The sequence below is a fragment of the Mixophyes fleayi genome, chromosome 6 (assembly GCF_038048845.1).
Source record: "Mixophyes fleayi isolate aMixFle1 chromosome 6, aMixFle1.hap1, whole genome shotgun sequence".
NCBI classification, from domain to species: domain Eukaryota; kingdom Metazoa; phylum Chordata; class Amphibia; order Anura; family Limnodynastidae; genus Mixophyes; species Mixophyes fleayi.
In genome coordinates, this window is record NC_134407.1 from 156,500,055 (window position 1) to 156,520,055 (window position 20,001).

Genomic DNA, 20,001 nt, shown 5'->3' on the forward strand with positions numbered 1-20,001 from the left:
ACTCCTCTTTTAAACCACATATATTTATTACAAATAATAAAACCCCATATACTTACCATCTTATGTCTTTATCTGGAAACGATCCAATCTTGTAAGCTTTTACTCCAATAAGGCTTGAAACCAACCATAATGAAAAACCCTAATATTCAAAGGTCCTGTTGCTGTCCAAAAAAAATCATGTTTGAAAATGAACACAATAAAAAAATCTGGATTCCTAGTAATTGCTGAGTATGAGAAATACCTTGTCTGGCAGAGTTCCTTTCAATCTTCGGACATGGATGCTTCCTTTCAACCCTTTTGCGGCATTTGAGCTCTACTTTATGCTTTACAAGTGGCCAGTGACTGGGAAACCGGTTGCATCTCATAGAGATAATCTCCTTCAGGCCTTTATTGTGTGGGAACAAGCCATGCTAAGGAAGTCAAAAAGTTGCTGCAACCCTTTGCATAGCACAGGACTTCAGGAATAACGCATTATAAATAACTACGAACAAGGCACATGATCTGGTCATCTCCATGCTTTAATCTCTTTATGTCATCTCTTCAATCATGTCATCCAGGACAGTGAAAAATAAGTGACTCTATGAACTTGTAAAGGTTGCCATTGAACATAGTATCAGAAAGATAAACAGCTCCAGCATTTAAATCCAAGTAAATGGTATAACTTTGCACCTTGACAAAACACGATGCAATTTACGGAGTGCAAATGCAATATTTGCATGCAGGAAAAATATTGCCTGCTTAACATGTAGCACAAAAATACTAAACAGCTTGATTTTCACACTGCAATTTAGAGTTAGGATACGCCTCGTCCCAACTGTAAATCTGTGCGGATGTTTTTGTCCACCGTGCTTTTGCTAAGGTGCAAAAAAAGAGCAACTTCTAGCTGGATATAGTTCTATATCTAAGTGAGGCCCTGAGTTTACATTAATGTATGAAGTCTGTGGTGATCTGCTGACGACTGATGTTCAGTAAATAGCACAAAACTATCTGTCCTGGCTACAAGGATTCCCTACTCTCCATCCAATAGAAGCAGTGATTAGGGGCTGAGATGTTTACATAACAACCAGCTGGATAGAATGGCAAAGCCAAGAATATAATAAGCCCAGAACTTTCTAATTTGAGAACTGAAGCAAATAGCTTTCTATTTTTTTAGGCAACCAGTAAACACATAGATCTTCATGTTGGATGCTTTATGTAATCAGAATTTCCTCTTTTGCTGTTTGTTCACACATGTGTACTGGGAAACTTGATAAAATACAGGAATATTAATGTGTGCGTTAGACACAGTTTAGTTATCCATTTTCAAAGCACTTTGATACATGTGGGCAGCACGGTGACTCAGTGGTTATCACTTCTGCCTCACAGCACTAGGGTCATGAGTTTAATTCCTGAGCATGACCTTATTTGTGTGTAGAGTTTGTATGTTCTCAGCGTGTTTGCGTGGGTTTCCTCCCACACTCCCAAACCGTACTAGTAGGTTAATTGGCTGCTATTAAAATTGAACCTTGTCTTTCCCTCTGTCTGTGTGTGTATGTTAGGGAATTTAGACTATAAGTTCCAATGGGGCAGGGACTGATGTGAGTGAACAGCGCTGCAGAATTAGTGGCGCTATATAGTTGATAATGATGATTGTGCTTTTATCCATGATAGTTCAAGTTAACACCTGATAAATAGGTCATGCTGCCATCTTAAATGTTAGACTTAAGACTATGCCATACTTGCCAACTCTCCCGGACTGCCGGGAGAGTGTGTCAAGTGGGCAGAATTAGGTCCAAAACGCAGAGATTCCCGGTGAATCACTGTAAAGTGACGCGTTTTGCATCATTACGTCACAGGGCAGGGCCAAAATGACGCTTTTTGGAGCCCCGCCCCCTGCACGCCCACTTTCCCCGGCAGGCTGCCGGATCATACTTGCCATAAGTTGGGAAGTATGGACTATGCATAGAATAATCTGTGCACAAAATGTCTTTTGTCTGTGTTCTTGAATTACAATAGTGCTAAATGTCTTAGGGTGTTGAAATAGACTTTGCAAATATAGCAGTTAGTATCTTCACAAAATAGTTGCACAAATGTTGCAAATAGCAAAATTAACAAAAGGCTAATTCAAAACAAAGTAATGCAAATGTTCTATATAAAAAGGCCAAGTTAAAGGAGGCCTTATTCTCAAATAGGATATAATGCAAAGATATTTACCAAACGTATGCAGCTCCTAAAGTTAGTGTTGCTGAATTGCACTAGATGCTAACAGCAAATATGAACATGATTGTGATTAGCTTTTCTGTTGCCTTATTAAATAGACCTCAATATGAATCTCAGTGTTGGTGTGACAGACATCTGGTTTAGTTTATCACAGTCACCTCTTATCTCCATGTAATGAAGTTTTCATATGACACTTTCCACAGTCAGAATTTTGGCACCCTTACTGAACTTCCTATGTTCCATCAGTTTTCAAGTTCAGATTTCCTCTGTCTTCCTGTCTCCTTGCTTCTTCTTCTCCCTAACATTCAACCTTGTTAATTCTGACACATGCACTCAGTTCTGTTATCTGAACTACATTCTCTGCGCCAGTCACTCATTTTTTGTGTCAGCTCCAAGTCTTGAAATTACACTCCTGTGTCCTTGACTGGCACAATCTGTTTTATATATTCACCAATTCAGTTTAAAGCTGTCGGCAGCAACACATCCGGTTTTACCAAAGGGTTGCCGCTTGAATTAGCTGTTCAGTCTGTCCATTTGCAGAACAACAGTTTACTGTAGTGATGTCACATAATATAATAACGTAATAATTGTGGCATTACCGCTGTTGGAACATTTCATGTTAATATTGCTATAAATTGTGCCAATTATTTGTTGTTTACAAGTGGTCTTTCTACTTCTGTAGAGTGAAATGTTAAACCCTTGCATGTAATGCTGGCACATCGCCACAGTACTTTTACAATGCTTTGCTTAATGTCTTTATTATCAGTTGCTTAACAATAAAAGCATCCATAAAAGCCTAGAGATTTACAGTCATTGGCTACACAACCTTGCAATTGAGGAGGATAATCTCATGGTGTACTTGATTCCTTCATATATCTCTGTTCTACCACTTGTTTCCTCCTTCATGCTGCTTGTGTGTGGAAGGGAACTGTACTTTTCACCTTAATTTAATCTGGCATTTCTAAATGTTGAAGTGTTTTTGAAAAAACAAATTATTTTTTTGTTTTGAACAAATGTACTGCAGAACACATGGCAATCAATCATTCTGCTCATAAAGTCTTATTTCTTTGCATGTCTTATATTCACACATGTGGGAGCTGCCATGTTTGGAGCTCCGTAATTCTGGAAAAGAAATCCAGGCCCCCCATTTGCATAATGTTTGCCCAGTTCATTAAAGGGCAAGTAAACACATTATTTAACAGTGCTATATGACAGGTTGTGTTTTATTGAGATGAATACAATAAACGTGACAACTGAAGCATACCTCCCAATGGTCCCAATTTCTGCAGCTCTGAATCTGGGACCTTGGAATGAGTGGAGCTTAAACCGAAATGGGTGTTTTGAGGCAGATCAGGGGGTGAAGTTTGGGTGGTTTGGGGCCAGGGCTTATTTTGTTGGGAGGTATGCTGAAGTGTTTGTACTTAGCTAAATATGTACATAGTGCTTTACATCATTACTTTACAGCTGGTAAAGACAATTTACAGAGGGAGAAGAAGGACTATCTAATCCAGCACAGCAGGAGAGACAGGTTTGTATATTTGCTCTGCGGGAATGCATGGTATGGATTGATGAATCCATACACAAAGTTAGCTCTTTCATCAGTATCCAATAACTATAGCTTATTTTCAAGATGTGTGATATCTCTAGAGGTGTTATAGGGTCACGAGTTTATATAATTTTTACTTTTTTTTACAGAGATGCTTGGACACTGCTGTTAGATAGATACATGCAAGCAAGTCATGCTCAATGCATAAATTGTTTAAAGGCTGATGTTCAACCGTGATGTGACTTCCCAAAACCATAACTAAAACCTTATCATTAAATAAAAGACACAGACACCAAAGTTTGGCAAAACAAGATGTCAAGGTTATTAACATAAGAAAACATGTGGTGGAGCAGAAAGCATAAGCAGCTCAGTTAGAAAAAAATCCCATCATGTAACAGTGAGAGTCAATTACCCTCTCAATATAAATCAACTGGGGGATGTTTTCTGGGGGATGTTTTCCTCCAAAGGGCGCACCCTTACAACAACTGGGTATCCATAAACCCCAACACTTAGAAGACCCGCATCCCCTCTGGGCTGACGGAAAGTAACCAACAAACCCACCCCCCAAGGTGGTGCCTCTATCCAAAACCAAAGCCTGACACTTCGAAGCCATGGAGACTCTTCAGCTAAACAATCGGTGGCATCTGGCTGAAAATGCTTTAAGGCCATGCCAGGTGCCGTAAGAGACCAATGCCCATCACCATACCAACGAAACATCCTCAAACTCTCTAAATGCACACAATAATTATACCTATGCCCTCCTCCATCAAGTGCACACCATGGGGCCTATAAAGCACATCTTTATCCATGGATTTTGAATCAAAATACCATTGATGGACAGCACAAATCAGAAAAAAACAGACATAAAAAACCAGACCAACATAGACCCCTCTGCCCCAAGTAGAAAACAACCACTGGCACAGGAAAGGAAGAAGTCTCCACCATTACGCAATGAAAACAGGCGATAAAACTGCAGAAATTGCAATCTCAGGATATGTGGGTTAAACTGAGAAAAAGGCACCACCAGGAGCATGAAAGCAGCCACAGGGCATCCCCAAGCACCGGCCACAGAACCCTTTGCCTTCGCCCCCAGGGGACAGGTGGGAGGTGGTCGACCTGAGACCAGGGGACAATCTATGTGACAGAGGTGGGGCACTGTCACCCATCAACGCTGGGTTGGACCAAGCCCCACAGCTGGAGGCGGCACTACAGGGGCAGGAGAGACCAATGGTGAAGTAACAGCCAGCGCTCAGGCAGAAGAGGGGATCCACCATCCCCCAAAGCCCATCCCCTACCTAGCTAATAGGCAACATTGAGTGGAGGAGTAATGGCATTTTCAGCCACACCAGGCAACCCAGGGGCACTGGACATTGAAGGGCCTGCTAAACATATAGAAACTACAGGGTAAGCAGGGATGCTAAATCTTACTTGCCAACTTTTCCTCGTTGGCTTCAGGGAGATCCCAGGGAAAGTGGGTGTGCGGGGGCAGGGCTTAACAAATTGCATCATTTTGGCCCTGCCCCCTAAATGATTGTCACAATTTTGGCCAATTACAGCAGGGGGTAGGGCTAAGGTGACGCAATATTTGCATTATTAAGCCCCCCCCGCCTCTTACCTATTGCGGGGGCGAAAACAGGAGGTTGCCATGCTCTCCTGGGAGGTCTCCCAGAAACGTGGGAGTCTCCCGGACATTCCGGGACAGTAGGCAACTATGCGTTAAAGAAGAGCAGCTAATGAATCTCTAGAGACTGAAGTGTCTTACATTTTTGTCTCCATTACTGAAGTCATGTTGTCTTATCTGTCAGTCTTTGATTAAATCTTGGTCTCCATGGAAATGGCTACCTCTATAGGAATCAATACATTGACATAGGACACAATCTCTGAACTGTGCTATCATGCCACAGATGGCAAAGTCAACCACATCTTGTACTGGCACAGCATCAGGTAGAATGCCAGACTCTTCAGGGAGTCAGGGAGATCACCCCTATTTCAGGGAGTTTCCCTGACATTCAGGGAGAGTTGGCAAGTATGTGATCCCCTGCCCCCAGCAGACAATTCGCATGCACAGGGGAATGAGGAAGCAGGGAGGTCAAATGCTGCACAGCAGCTCTGCTAGCCATACCTAAGGCCGTCCGCATGTCTGTCTGCTGGTAACAGTGAGTTGGGCATGGCAGACGGGAAGCCGTCCATCATTAAGTGCACCACTGGTCACGAGATGAAACCACTCATCCGTCTTGTGACACCACTGGAATTGGCAACTCCCACAATGACATACTATAGGATTAACCCAGTAAGTCTGCCAGGCCCCCTTAACCCCATAAGGGATAGGAGCCTATTTCAGATTTAAACACAAACCTAAGACTTTGAATTTACGTTGTGCTGATGACCACTCCCCGAGTTGTAATTATCAGCAGACCTACTAATATTAAACCTCTCATCATAAAATGCTTACTGAACTTGGATATCATTTACTTTTTGTTATAAAAACAGTTCTTTTAAAGAAAATAATTTATGTTACTACCTTTAAGTACTGATACTTCCGTATGTATTGTATGAAATAAAGTTTCTCCCATGCGAACGCTGTGGTTCCAAAGCACAATAGTTTTATTTGCAAAATAGATTACAGGGCAATGTATCACATGCATACACCTGCGCAGTTGGCACCAACAGCAAGCTTCTATCAAAATGCTCTGGTTTCCAAAGTCAGAGATCAAATATTTAAACAATGTGCAGTCATAAAAAGCAGTGACATCACAAAGATACACAGTTGTTGTATTAAGGTCCACATTCATAGGTCGATAAGTCATGACCTTCCAAGAATTTGACACCCCATTGGCTGATTCCTCTAGTCATTGTTCCTTGAGGTAGGGGGTCATTTTTCCATGTGTGGCCAGGTGTCCTTCCTTAGGTTCCTGCATCTAGCCCCATATAAACTGGTTCTTTTGTGACATCTCTGGAGTTGCTAGTTGTTGTATCAAAAGTAATATTAGTTATTCCTAGCATTCGCAATATGCAAACTCTTCATAAATACTACCGGAAACGTTCTCATGCGATTGCAAACAGAATGAGACCAAATTCGATGTAATTAATATGTTGGAAACATTAATTAACTTCTTCAGCACATAAAATTTTTTATTAATTAAAATAAATAGATTTTGCATGTTGTTATTTTCTAACATTATAGTTCGGTTTCGTATTAACTGCATTGCAACTGATTGTAGTGTGCAGAAATTATTGATTACCACCTTCATCCAACTTTTATTCCTTTTTAACTTTGGTAGGCTTTAACTAAATGATCTTACATGTGCGGTCCTGGTTTTGAAAATAAAGATATGAGCAATCACTTTTACTGCTATGCTTGAATTAAAAAGATTGGTAAGCAGGAAAAGTGTATTGTTAGGTCCTGGCACTAGGTCACCCAGATCTTCAGGTCATCTCTAAAAAAAAAAAAATCATTAATTATTATCTTTATCTATTGATTATATATTGATTTTATAGCAACATATTTGACATACTTTATCTGTTACACTATTCTAATGTCTGCATACTTATAGCAAATTGACATTTCCTCTTTTAATAATGTATCTAATAATGTATATAATGTAAATAATCAAGTAATGTCTCTCTCGCTTTCTCTCTCTCTCTCTCTCTCTCTCTCTCTCTCCCTCTGTCTCTCTCTCTCTCTCTCCCTCTGTCTCTCTCTCTCTGTCTCTCACTCTCCCTCTCCCTCTGTCCTCTCTCTCTCTCCCTCTCCCTCTGTCTCTCTCTCTCTCTCTCTCTCTCTCTCTCCTCTCTCTCTCTCTCTCTCTCTCTCGCTCTCTCCCTCTCCCTCTGTCCTCTCTCTCTCTCTCTCCCTCTCTCTCTCTCTCTCTCTCTCTCTCTCTCTCTCTCTCATATATATATATATATATATATATATATATATAATCATTAGAACAATTATTTTGCAGTAAAGGTTTATTTTGTAAACCCATAGCTTCTCACGCAGTTCTCTTCATACAGGCGACTTGATTAGCTTTTAGCGTGATCCCTTACTATGACACACTTCTGACATCATCGGGTTTGTAGGACTCCTAAGGAAAGCTAATTTCACCTGGTGACCTGTGAGAGTGAGCCAGATAGTAGTTGTAATTGTAGTTACAAAATAAATGGTACTTTATACTAATTCAATATAGAGTAAGTTTACCCAAGGTGGATATCTGCTTTAACCCTGTTTGCATTATTAAGTGGTTTAGGTGCAAAATATACATTATTCATACTTACCAACTTTCTGTTGGTGAAATCCGGGAGCCTGCAGAGGAGGTGGGCGTGACGGGGGGGGGCTCCAAGTGACGTCATTTTGGACCTGCCCCCATGACGTGATGACGCAAAATGCGTCATTTGACAGCGGGGGGCGGGGCCAAACGCCGCGATTCACCGGGAATCGCGGCGTTTGGGACTTAATTCTGCCCACTTCACTAGGAAGTGGGCAGAATTATCCAGATGCGGGGGATTGCCACACTCGCCCGGGAGCCCGGGAGACTCTCGCAAAATGCGGGAGTCTCCCGCAAAATGCGGGAGAGTTGGCAAGTCTGACATTATTACACAGTTGCTGCAAATAAATTATTTCTAACTTGGGTCTCATTTAAGGTTAGGAGCAAAGCAAAAACAAGTAGTAAATATCCACCTTGGCAAAACCATATTGCCCGGCTGGCGGGGCAATTTAAAATGTGCAGATTTAGAGCTGAAAGAAAGTGTTTATTTTAGCTCAACTCTAAATTGCAATGTAAAAATAAAGCTGTCCAGTATTTGTGTGCTACATGCAAAAGCAGTATTTCCTGTTTTCCCCTTCATGCAAAAAAAATGTATTTGCACCCCTTGCATTGCAATATGGTTTGTCCAGGAGAAATATGCACCTTAGAGATTCTGGTCCTCGTTGACATGATAGAATCACATAGTTGCTACAGATTTGCATGTGACACATTTACATTCCAAATGTACTCTATTGGATTGATATCTGGGGACTGTGGGGTCCATCAGAGTACACTGAACTGACTGTCATATTTATACCATTCTCTCTAAACTCTAGAGACTGTTGTGTGTGATAATCCCAGGAAAACAGCAGTTAAGAGGTGGTCAAACCCCCCTGTCTGAAACCAACAATCATTCCATGTTCAGTATCACATCTCTTCCCCATTCTGGTGTTTCGTCAGAACAGCACCTGAACCTTTGGACCATATCTGCATGCTGTTATGCATTGAGTTGCTGTCACATGGCTGATTCAATATTTTCATTAAAGAGCAGGTGTACAGGTATATCTAATAAAGTGGCAACTGAGTGTATATGTACGAACTGTGCATGTACGATGTAATATGTATTTAAATGTAGTTGAAGATACATATGTATTGTGAGCAAAATACTTTGATTTATATATTAATTGTGGATTATTTTTTTATATATGTATACTCAGTGTTCGAAGTGGGACGGTATACAGTGGTATGACATACCACCACTTCTCCTAGAGCCTTGTAAAACTATCAAATTCCATTCATTTACATTTACCATACCACCGCTTCTAAATTTACAAACCGCCACTTCTAAATTTGCACTTAGACCACTGTGTATACTGAAAAATACAGTTTTGTTGCAGTAATCATAGAGCAAAGAACTCTGTGAGGATTGCATGTTATTTAAGTCGTGGAAAGAACCGGAGAAGGCATAGTTTATAAGAGAATGTGTGGATATGTGTTATAAAGTGTCTTTCTGCTAGCTGACTGTTAGCTCCTCTTCAAGTGTGTGTCTGTTAACTCTTGTTCTAGAATTCCAGTGTGTTCCTGGTGATTCCATCTGCCCCATTGTGTTCTTAGTAATTCCATCAGCTCCAGTATGTTCCTGTTAATTCCATCAGCTCCAGTGTGTTCTTGGTAATTCCATCAGTGTCAGGGTGTTCCTGGTAATTCCACTTGCTCCAGTGTGTTCCTGGTTGTTCCATCTGTTACAGTGTATTCAAGAGATTGTGAGCCATCTGCTGTATTCCTGGTTTCTTCAGCAAGCCACTGTATTCCTAGTGTCTTTAATAACCCGCTGTATACCTGGTATTGTCATCCAGTATATACCTGTCATCTGTATTCATTTTGTACCTCTTATATTCGCCCTTAATTGCACTTGCCGGTCACGTCTGGGTCCTCTACAGAGAACCGCATCCTCAGTGAGGATAGCAGTAAAACCCATACCTCCTTGCAGGGATTCCTGGTGAATACCTACCTTATATAGGTAGAGTCAAACTAGACTGACTGATTGAGTTCCTATTTGTTCCTGACATCGTCAAAGACAATTATGTCCCAATTGCAAACATATTTTTACCCATTTTTTTTAAATGATACAGGTGGTATCAAGCTCTTTTACAAAAGCACAAGATTTACCATGCCACCCCCAGCCTTTGGTTGAGAGTCTGTAAATCGGTAGGCACCAAAGCAACTCATTGCTGACTTCTTTGTTCTCTTTTTCTTTGTTTGCTGAACTCTTCTATTGCCCTCTTGGAGATATCCATAAGCAGCGCGTGATTGGTGTTTCTTTGAATGACATCACCCACACGCTGCCCGACGGAGAGGGATGTGGCTGGGATCTAGCACCGGCTCTCACACATGAATGAAACTATTTGTTGAACTTTGGGAAATTTTAAAAAAGTGTGCACTGGAATTTCACAAACTTCTAACACAAATCAGGTGGATTGTTGATGAATATACATGACTTCGGACCATACCACATTAGTATAAATAACTTTTTGTGATCTGCACTGGATCTAACAAAATATCAGAATCAAAATAATACCAGATCATATTTGTGATCTTTTAAGCCTCGTCTTCAATCACAAAGGGGAATGGGCAACCACTTTTGGCAAAATCATTGTTATATGCTAAAATAATTTGCAACAGGGGTAAGATTCAAATCTAATATATATATCTGAATGCAGACAATTTGTTCCAGCCACCCTTTGGTGTATTTTTTTTCTCTGCTGAGATAATGGTTCTTTTTAAAATGTATTGAATTAAGGAGAGAGGCATCTAATTTGGTTTTTGGATCCCAGTGAGACTACACTTGTCAATTTGTGCTCAGTGTGGTGTAGCTGCCTCCACAGACAGCAGGCTGTGTACTTGTCTGCACTGTCCATGTTCCTGCTTTCTGAGATATTGTTAAGCATAATTAATCTCTGGAGTTATTTTCACTTTACCAGCTCTTCAACTGTCTGCTGCTGTCTATCTGTCCTAGATATTCCCATTTCTATGCGACACATCCGGAGATGAGAAATGAATGTATGTGTGTGAGGAGAAAGTATGTGTGGTATAAGATTATCATTAGATCGATTTCTCACAAAATAAAATCTTTGGAGCTGCTTTATCTGCCTTCAGATCATTCTTTAACCCTCACAAATCTTTCCTGTTGATGAATTGCTGTCCCATGTATTCACCACATTTTAAGCAGCATAAAATATATTTTGACTTTCCCTAGCTGCTTCACTCAGTAAAGGGTTTCTCCGCTGCAGTGTATTACTACCCTGGAAGCATGTAAAATATCCCCCTGCCTCCACCCATCTCAGTCTTTATATAGTGAGGTCTTCCACTGATGTGTTGTGGATATCCAGAAAAATATATTCACAGAGTGTGATGCTCTTCCTGCTCCCCCCACCACTTCCCTCATCACCTCTGCTGCTCTCGCATTTAGGACTGAATCTGGCAACGTCTGGGTTTAGAGGCAGAGGGAAGGTGGGTGAGTGAGGATCTGAGAGAAAGAAAGATTAATTCCAGCGATTGGTCATCAAGGAAAAAATCCCCCCCCCTGGTGAAATCTACAACAAGGGAGTACAGACACTGGCTGCTGCACCAGTTAACACACACAACTGAACACTGGTTTGAAATCCTTTTATTCATCAGCCTGCTTGGTTTTGTTTAATCACATTTCATTCCTGTCTGCGTGTGAGAATGAGGTGGAGATGGAGCAAGAGGGAGAAAGGATGAATTCTGATTCTATTGGCTAGTGTCTATCTCTCACCCCACCCACAGCAGTTCCACCTCACCTTGGTGTCTCCCCACGCACATCTAACCCTCCTTATCGCAATGAAGAAATCTACAGCCAGAGTTTCTATGGATATTATTTATAAACATTTACCCCCAACAGGCGATCGTTGAGTTAACAGCAGGCTTTAGTGATTGGAAGGGAGAGAATACTGTGGTTTGCTTCTTCCACACTGATATTTCATGTAGAGAGGTTTAAAAACAATATAGAAACTGGAGGTGACAAAGCTGTACCCCCCAAGTGGAAAAATGGATCTGAAGGAGAGCCCCAGTGAGGACAGTCTGGGGAGCCTTCACCCCTCCAGCATTCAGATCTTTGCCAACACATCCACTCTCCATGGGATCCGGCATATATTTGTCTATGGCCCACTGACGCTCCGCCGCTTCCTGTGGACAGTGGCCTTTCTGTGCTCCTTGGGCCTTCTCCTTCTGGAAAGTTCAGAGAGAGTGGCCTTCTACTTGTCCTACCAACATGTCACCAAAGTGGACCAAGTGGTAGCAGATAGCCTCGTATTCCCTGCTGTCACCATTTGTAATCTCAACTCTTTTCGCTTCAGTAAAATCAACATTAATGACTTATACCACGCAGGAGAACTGCTGGAGCTCCTTGATGTCAATGGCCACATTCTGGAACCTCATTTGGCAGACCCAGAGGTGCTTGCCATTCTTGAAGAGAAAACCAAATTTAAGCAGTTTAAACCGAAGACCTTCTGCATGGGGGAATTTATGGAGCGAACAGGTCATGACCTGAAAGACATGATGCTTTACTGCAAGTTCAGAGGACATGAGTGCAGTCACAGAGACTTCCTAACAGTGAGTACTGTTTTGTCGGACTTACATTTTTTTTAAAATGAATGCAAACTAGTCTTGTGGAAAGCAAATTATAATGGGCCTAAAAGGTGCAATGGGAACTATGCACTCAGGCACTGGTATCTTATGAACAATTGCTTTAAAGTTTATGTCAAGTTTTTATCTTCCTCAAAGGTAAAAAAAATAATTGGATTGAGCATTTCTTAAGTTTGATTCACTCAGGTTTGTAAATTATTTTTAACACTCTATGCTGGCTGCCATTAAACAAAGACCACGTTCACATGAGTCCACTTACAGAATAGGTCTTTGCTTTAGTGATACATCAATACAAAACTAAATTGGCACCTGATAGACTATGCATAGATCCTTGAGATCGTAAGTCTGAGTGGCACGTGGAGATGAGGCCTGCCAAGCTTCTGTCTAATGTCATGCATCCCTGCTTGTCTACAGAATAAAGAAAAAAAACAGAGGGTTTAACAAACACAATTGTTTGGTTTAGCTGGAGAGTTGGAGTTGTGGAGCTGGATGGGCTGAGGTCAACAGGTGTCAGGCTTGAAACAAATAATTGGATGTATATTAAATCAAGAAATAACCGTATACATTTCTAATTGGTTCGATCATGTTAGTTAGTGGACATTTATTGGAACTCTTGAGGGAGCGTTCCCATAGTGCCTCAGTGGAGTATTCTGCTATGTTGTCATTTACATGCTGTACTTTCGCTTGGTCGTCCAGTTTAATGTCAACTGACCAAATCTTCATCCCAAGGTGCATGCAGCCTTTGACTACAATTCACAGCATGATCTGCATTGTTGAGAGTTATAGATGTAGCAGCTAATCCTTATATATACCAAAGCTGAGAGTTGATGCCTGATTGGGTGACAGGAGATACAAAATGGTCTCTGGAATTTGTCTTCCATCTGAAAAATTTAAATATTACAGTTTCTATTTGTATGCATTTATTTTCCAAATGCTAAGCACTAGCAATAGTCAGGCTGGAAGCTGTGCTTGTCAGAATAACTGTATCAAATAATGACTACATATGTGTTTATTTTTGCTCCTGCATTATTAGTAAGCTAACCTTAACCTGCTGAGTGTTAGAACTGATCTATGTATTTTTGGCTACACTTTGCAATTTATTGTTTTTTTTAAACAGCTCCTTAAACACCAAGACTGTGTTGACTGGTAGGAGTTTTAAAACAGCTGGAATGATTTCCCTCTCTGAATTTTTTTGATGAAACGTTAGTTAAACAAAATAGCTACAAGTCAAAATATGCTTTCCACTAGACCGTAATAAAGATTCACAAAAGCTAAACACTAAACATTATTAATGCGAAGACCCAATATCATCTTGAATTGAAACTGCACCAATTCACTCCATTCTGGCTAATTTTGTAATTGATCATATATTATACATTCCTTATAATTAACCACTTTTACACCTTCAGATGCTTGGGTTGTATGTGTCCTCCTGCAAATTTTACTACATTCATTTATCTTTCTAGCCTTTTAGCCATGTATATATATATATAATCAAATAGAGTTTAAACATATCGGTAGAATTATATAAATACATGACTATAAAGCATAGAAGGAATGCAGAGAGGTATAGTAATGTATTTGGTAAAGGTAATACAGGACCATGTGTACACCAATCAATTCAAGTCATCTTAAGGTGGAAAACTCCATTGGGCCTCCTACACACAGGCATTGTGTAATGTATTTAGTAGGAATGACAAATGTGTTCAACCTGTGTTTTTAAACATGTTTCTGTGACCAAACAGAAAAACAACTGCCTCCCTCAACCACCAAGGGTACCACAAATTTAAAATAAACTTTAATTAAATAAAAGTCTCCCCAAAAACCCCATTCACCTTTGTATTATTAAATATTTCTTCCTTTTTGATCCATTGTATTCCAATGAACAAAAAGAAACACTAATTTAACGAAGCAGGAAATTCCCAGGACACCCATTTGCAAGCAGCCAATCAGAGATGTTTTCCTGCAGTGGCTGCTTGTAATTAGCTGATATTGAAGAGGAGTGTAGGGGAATCCCATCTTTGATAGTTTTGCAGCTGGGGGTTACTGAGAGTGCTCACCATCCTGGTGCTAATGGGTCCGCTGATCTTATATGAATTCTCCACTGGCTGTGTCCCTCTGGGTGACGGGGATAAAAAGTCAAGGGGATAGCTTGGGGGCCCCTTAGCTCATGGGCCCATGTGTACTGCAGACCAATGGTAGATGTAAATAGCCCTCTATCCCTACATTCCTCAACCCTCTTGGATGAAGTTTAAATAATAGGAAGTTATTTTATATTGAGGAGAAACAGATTCTAGGAAAGCCATGAGAATTATTGCACAAAGTGGAGTGCTGTATAAGGAAATAGCACTGAGTATAGACAAGTGTTTCCTACGCTATAAATGTTAATAAATATAGACAAGCAATAGGGATAATTGCACAGTACCATGTGGTTCCTGAAGAGCAGTGTGTTATGAAGTGGACTGACAAATCTGGAAAACAAGCTATGTGGGTTATAATGAGTTCTACACTTTAGTCATGTGGAGCAAGAACAGCAGATAGAAAGTTTATGGTGATCAATCCTTTGTAAAATAACTTTATAGCACTAAGACTATCCGTGTTTCTGTAAAGCGCTACGGCATTTGCTGGTGCTATATAAATAAATGTTGATGATGATGATGATGATGATGAATATATATGTTAGTAAAGTAAAAATCAAGCAAACAGCAATACAGTAAAGTAGACAGATGAAGCTATGGTTGCTGTGGATTACTGCACTTTTGCACCATGATATAAATGTATCTCATGCGGCGTAATATGCTAAATACTTATCTCATACTTTTGGTATTGGCCAGACTCCTTGTTACCAAATTTTTGTTGAAAATTATTAACATGGCTTTTTTTACCATTCATATGTGTTATTTTATTGACCTCTGCTCTCCTGTAAATTGTATTAAATATATGTATGTATTATGGCGGCTTCTTTCTGTGTTTTTCAGCCTTGTTTTGTAGAATGTACTAATTAAATGATAACTAGAACTGATTGGTTGCTATAGGCAACAACTTCACTTTTTCAAACCCGCAGCTTAGCAAATATACCCCTAATGTTCTTGCCAGCAAAAAGGCTTGTTTTTTTGCTTTACTTTATACTAATAGGTTATATGTTTTAGAGTTAACCTAAAACAAATAATATGAGGGTTGCTAATGGAAGGAGGAGCAGAGCACTTGGTGTCAATCTGACACCCTGGCCCAGTGCTGGATTAAGGCTCTAGTGGGCCTGGGGTCAGTGTCGGACTGGCCCACAGGACTACCGGAAAAATCACCGGTAGGCCCCGCTGCCTTACGGCCACACCCCCTTCTAGAAGTGGGCGGAGCCCATTCAGCTCACATGTTCGGTATCCCCGCTGCCCTCCCTGGCGTCCTTGCTGCTGTGTGTACAGAGTTCATCTCGTCTGCTTGTTATAAACCTTTGTAATCATTCTCACTGCCGGCCTGGTGTGTAGAGAGTTCCCCAATCACCATCCTGATATCACCCGTGTTACACACAGTACGTGTGCCCAGATCCTGCCAGCGTGTTAGACAGAGGAGTGTGTGCCTGCTAGGAGACCAGGTCCAGGGATTCTTGTCAGATATTTCCAGATAAGGGTTTGACCACAGGGAACAGTTCCCCCTACGCACATCAGACTTCTTGTCAGTAAGTGTGTTACACACAAACTGTCTGAGCGTGAGCGGAATAATAAAGGGAATACTCATAGAATGTTTAACTTAAACCAGGAATTAATGAATGGCTGCTGAACATAAGTATCCTGTCATCCAGCCCGCAGGTCAAGACTGTGTACTCTTTATATACACACTGCATTCTTTATATACTACACTATGGTACTAGCTGTCCTTCGTGAGCTGACCACTCCCCCTCTAGTGTCTGGTCCCGCCTCTCTGATGGCCGGCCACACCCCCACTGGTGGGCCCCTAGCATTGCAGTCCCCCGGTGGGCCCTTCATGCCCCAGTCCGACACTGCCTGGGGTACTTAAGATGGGGGGGGGCCCTATGATGTAACATGGTTATCATTTTAGACAAATACACAGGCAATACTGTGTGCACTACTGTTAGTTGAACGCAGCTCTGCCTTCACGAGTAGTACAGTGCAAAGCAAGACATACCTCCCAATTGTCCTTATAATTAGGCCAAATATTGACTAAGCGAGACAGTCACCTAAGTTTGTGGTTTCTCCAAAAGATTCAGGACAGTTGGTAGACTGTCCTGCTCTCTCCTACCTGTTCTTGTCATTTTCACCTCCTGTGGCTGCTGGTGTCTTTAGATCTGTTGCTGCTTGTCTGGATCCTGGAATGTTGGGGACCCTACTTCTAAAAAAAAATGGGTACATGAAATTTAGAAAACTCCAACCTGCCCGATTAAATCAAAATAGCCCCAACATTAAAATAATAGTATTCACATTTGATAACTAGATCTCTTCCCTTCAATGAGCCACGCTATTAAATTAATAGCATTCGCATTTAAAAAATAAACCTATTTCCCTCCCTAAAAATAACCCCAGCAAATAAATAGCATTTACGTTTAATAAGTATAACCATTTCTCACAACAATCCCAGACATTAAATAATTCATAATTACAATTAATAAATAGACCTCATTTTTCCCAAACAGCCGCACAATCAATTAATAGCTCCCAAACCACCCCAGCATTTAATTAAAGGTCCAATCACCCCATCTTAAATTCATAGGCCCGACTATTAAATTAAATTGCCTTACCATCACCCCAAAAATAAAATAGCACCCAATAATTATGCCTCCTGCACTCCACGATTAAATAAATAGCCTACCTCCCACAATATATTAAGACCCCCCTCCATCACACAAACTACACTCATACACTGGTCCTTCACAGAGATTACATTCATTTACTGGCCTCTTCACACACACTATATATTTATTTACAGGCCCGCTCACACAATATCCCTGAGGAAGCCCCCAGCGGGGTGAAACGCATAGGATACCTTATTGACACTTATTTTACTTTTTGACATTGTCTTTATCATCTGCCATTCTTCGGACAGCAGACCGCCGATAAATACTCCAGGCGCATAAGCGGATATATCGCAGCGCTTCAGCGGTCCCGCTGTACAGCTTCCGGCTGCAAGCAAATCCCCTTGGAGAGTTGTGGCTCATATACTTTACTTAAGAAATCCGCTTCAGCCAACATCTTCATATTAGAGAAAGGATCGCTGACGCTATACAAGGCGCATGTGCGAATTACCTGCACCGTTCAAGCGTGTCCAGAGGAACAGTCTACGGATGTGGGAGATTTCTACACCTGGAGAACAGTCACAAGCAGAAGCACCAGGACGAGTATATCTGGGGAGGAAGGTAAGTGCACTACCCACCCTTCCCAGTTTACATTTAGGACTTTTGCCTTGTTATTTTTATTGTTGCTGTTATTTTTGCTGTTTTTAATACACCAGTATCCAGTGTTTAGTGGCTTAATTCTGGTAACACATATTTATGGACTCCAGTGATACACCAACAGCCCCCACTGGCATTTCTATCTAATCCAACTGAGAAGTGCTTGGATATCCATTTATCTGGTTTTGTTACTATTGTTTTCTTTTTGAACTGTGTTCATAAATGCTTGGTTTGATGCCATAATACAGAATATACTTTATTTATTTTTGATCTCTGTTATACATTACTCAATTCTGTTTCGCGCTGGGGAATTACGTATGTTTGTCATGGCTTATCTAGGAGTATAGACCAACTCCTATCCCTTTGTTCCCCTTGCTGCCTTATATTACCCTCACTTGGAAAGCGCAGATCCCCTATTTCTCTTTCACCGCTCACACACTACATTCATTTACTGGCCCCCTCACACACTACAATTATTTACTGGCCCCCTCACACACTACATTCATTTACTGGCCCCTCACACACTACATTCAGTCACTGGCCCCCTCACACACACTACATTCATTTACTGGCCCCTCACACACTACATTCATTTACTGGCCCCCTCACACACACTACATTCATTTACTGGCTCCCTCACACATTACATTCATATACTGATCCATTCACACACACACAACGTTCATTTATTGGCCCCCTCACACACACTACATTCATTTACTGGCCCCCTTACACACACAAACCTTAATTTAGTATACACACACTATATTAATATATACACACACACACTATTAACATACCCCCCTCCCCCCTGCACGCCTACTTGGTTCCATCTGCTTTTGCTATGCAGTCTCTTTACCTCCTCACACATAGGACGGCACCCGTAACGTGGTGCGCATCCCATGTGACACCAGTAGAGATGCACACATAATGGAAGGGAGGAGGGGTGGATCCTATGGATAGGAGAAGGGAAAAGGTGGCTGGCCCCGGGGTAGACGCCAGCCACCAAGTAGAGACTATAGGGAACGGCCCAAAATAATCTTTTTTTGTCCTGCCCCTGGCCCAGCCCGCCGGCCCCAGAAGCTATATCCTGGGTAGGTCAAAATTCTTTCTGTTCCAATCATGTATTTTGATTGGATCAATGTATTGGGTCATTTATTTAGTACATTCTGCAAAATGATAACTAGAATCTGATTGGTTACTCTAGGAAACATCTCCAATTTTCACACCCACCAGAAACTCGCAGCTTGATACATTTACCCCTTAGACTTATTAAAAATGGGTTTATAGTTCAGGTGGTTTTAGTTTATTGCTTACAAATGCTCTTGTGCAACTTTAACTTGCTTTCTAACTAACTTGCCTTCTATGATTTCATTAATGTTTTAAATAATCAGGTGTATGTATTTATTTTGATACTATTATATCCAATCCAGTGAGCACTGTAGAGCTGCACTGAATCCCAGGGCTATGGCAATAACCAGCTTAGACTGCTTATACGAATACATGACTGAAAAGCACAGAATGAAGCTAGATTCGAAAGGTTTATGTTTAGTAAACATTAGAGGAAAACATATACAAGCCAGTAAAAGGTATGAAGTTGAGAAAATCCTGTATTTAATTGTTGTTGTTTTTTTAAGGGGATACCGTGTTTTCCTTTATTGTTGGTTACAAATGATTAACTAGCTTTAAGGTGTTGCTTTGTTTTCCATATCCAGTCCTACCCATTGGTATTTGCATTGTATATCATGACACTTTGCTAGTAAATGACAGAATTTAAATAATGGCAACAAAGCCAGATTAATATTTCTCAATATTATATGATTTTTGTTTGTGGTGACATCTGTGCTTTCCCACTGCAGACACTAATAATCTGGATAGCAAGCATTTCCCTGACAAGTAGTACTATGAGACATTTCATTTTGCTGTTTTGCTTGTTGAGATGCTAGTACTTCTGATCA

General features: G+C 40.9%; 1 protein-coding gene across 1 annotated transcript in view; it reads left to right on the forward strand.

Moving 5' to 3' along the window:
- Window positions 1-11,414: 11,414 nt before the first annotated feature.
- Window positions 11,415-20,001, forward strand: part of ASIC2 (acid sensing ion channel subunit 2) — a 648,661-nt gene continuing 640,074 nt past the window's right edge. Inside the window, exon 1 of the mRNA XM_075176874.1 lies at window positions 11,415-12,609. Coding sequence (XP_075032975.1) covers window positions 12,046-12,609 — 564 coding nt within the window. The 5' untranslated portion in view covers window positions 11,415-12,045. The remainder of the gene's footprint in view (window positions 12,610-20,001) is intronic.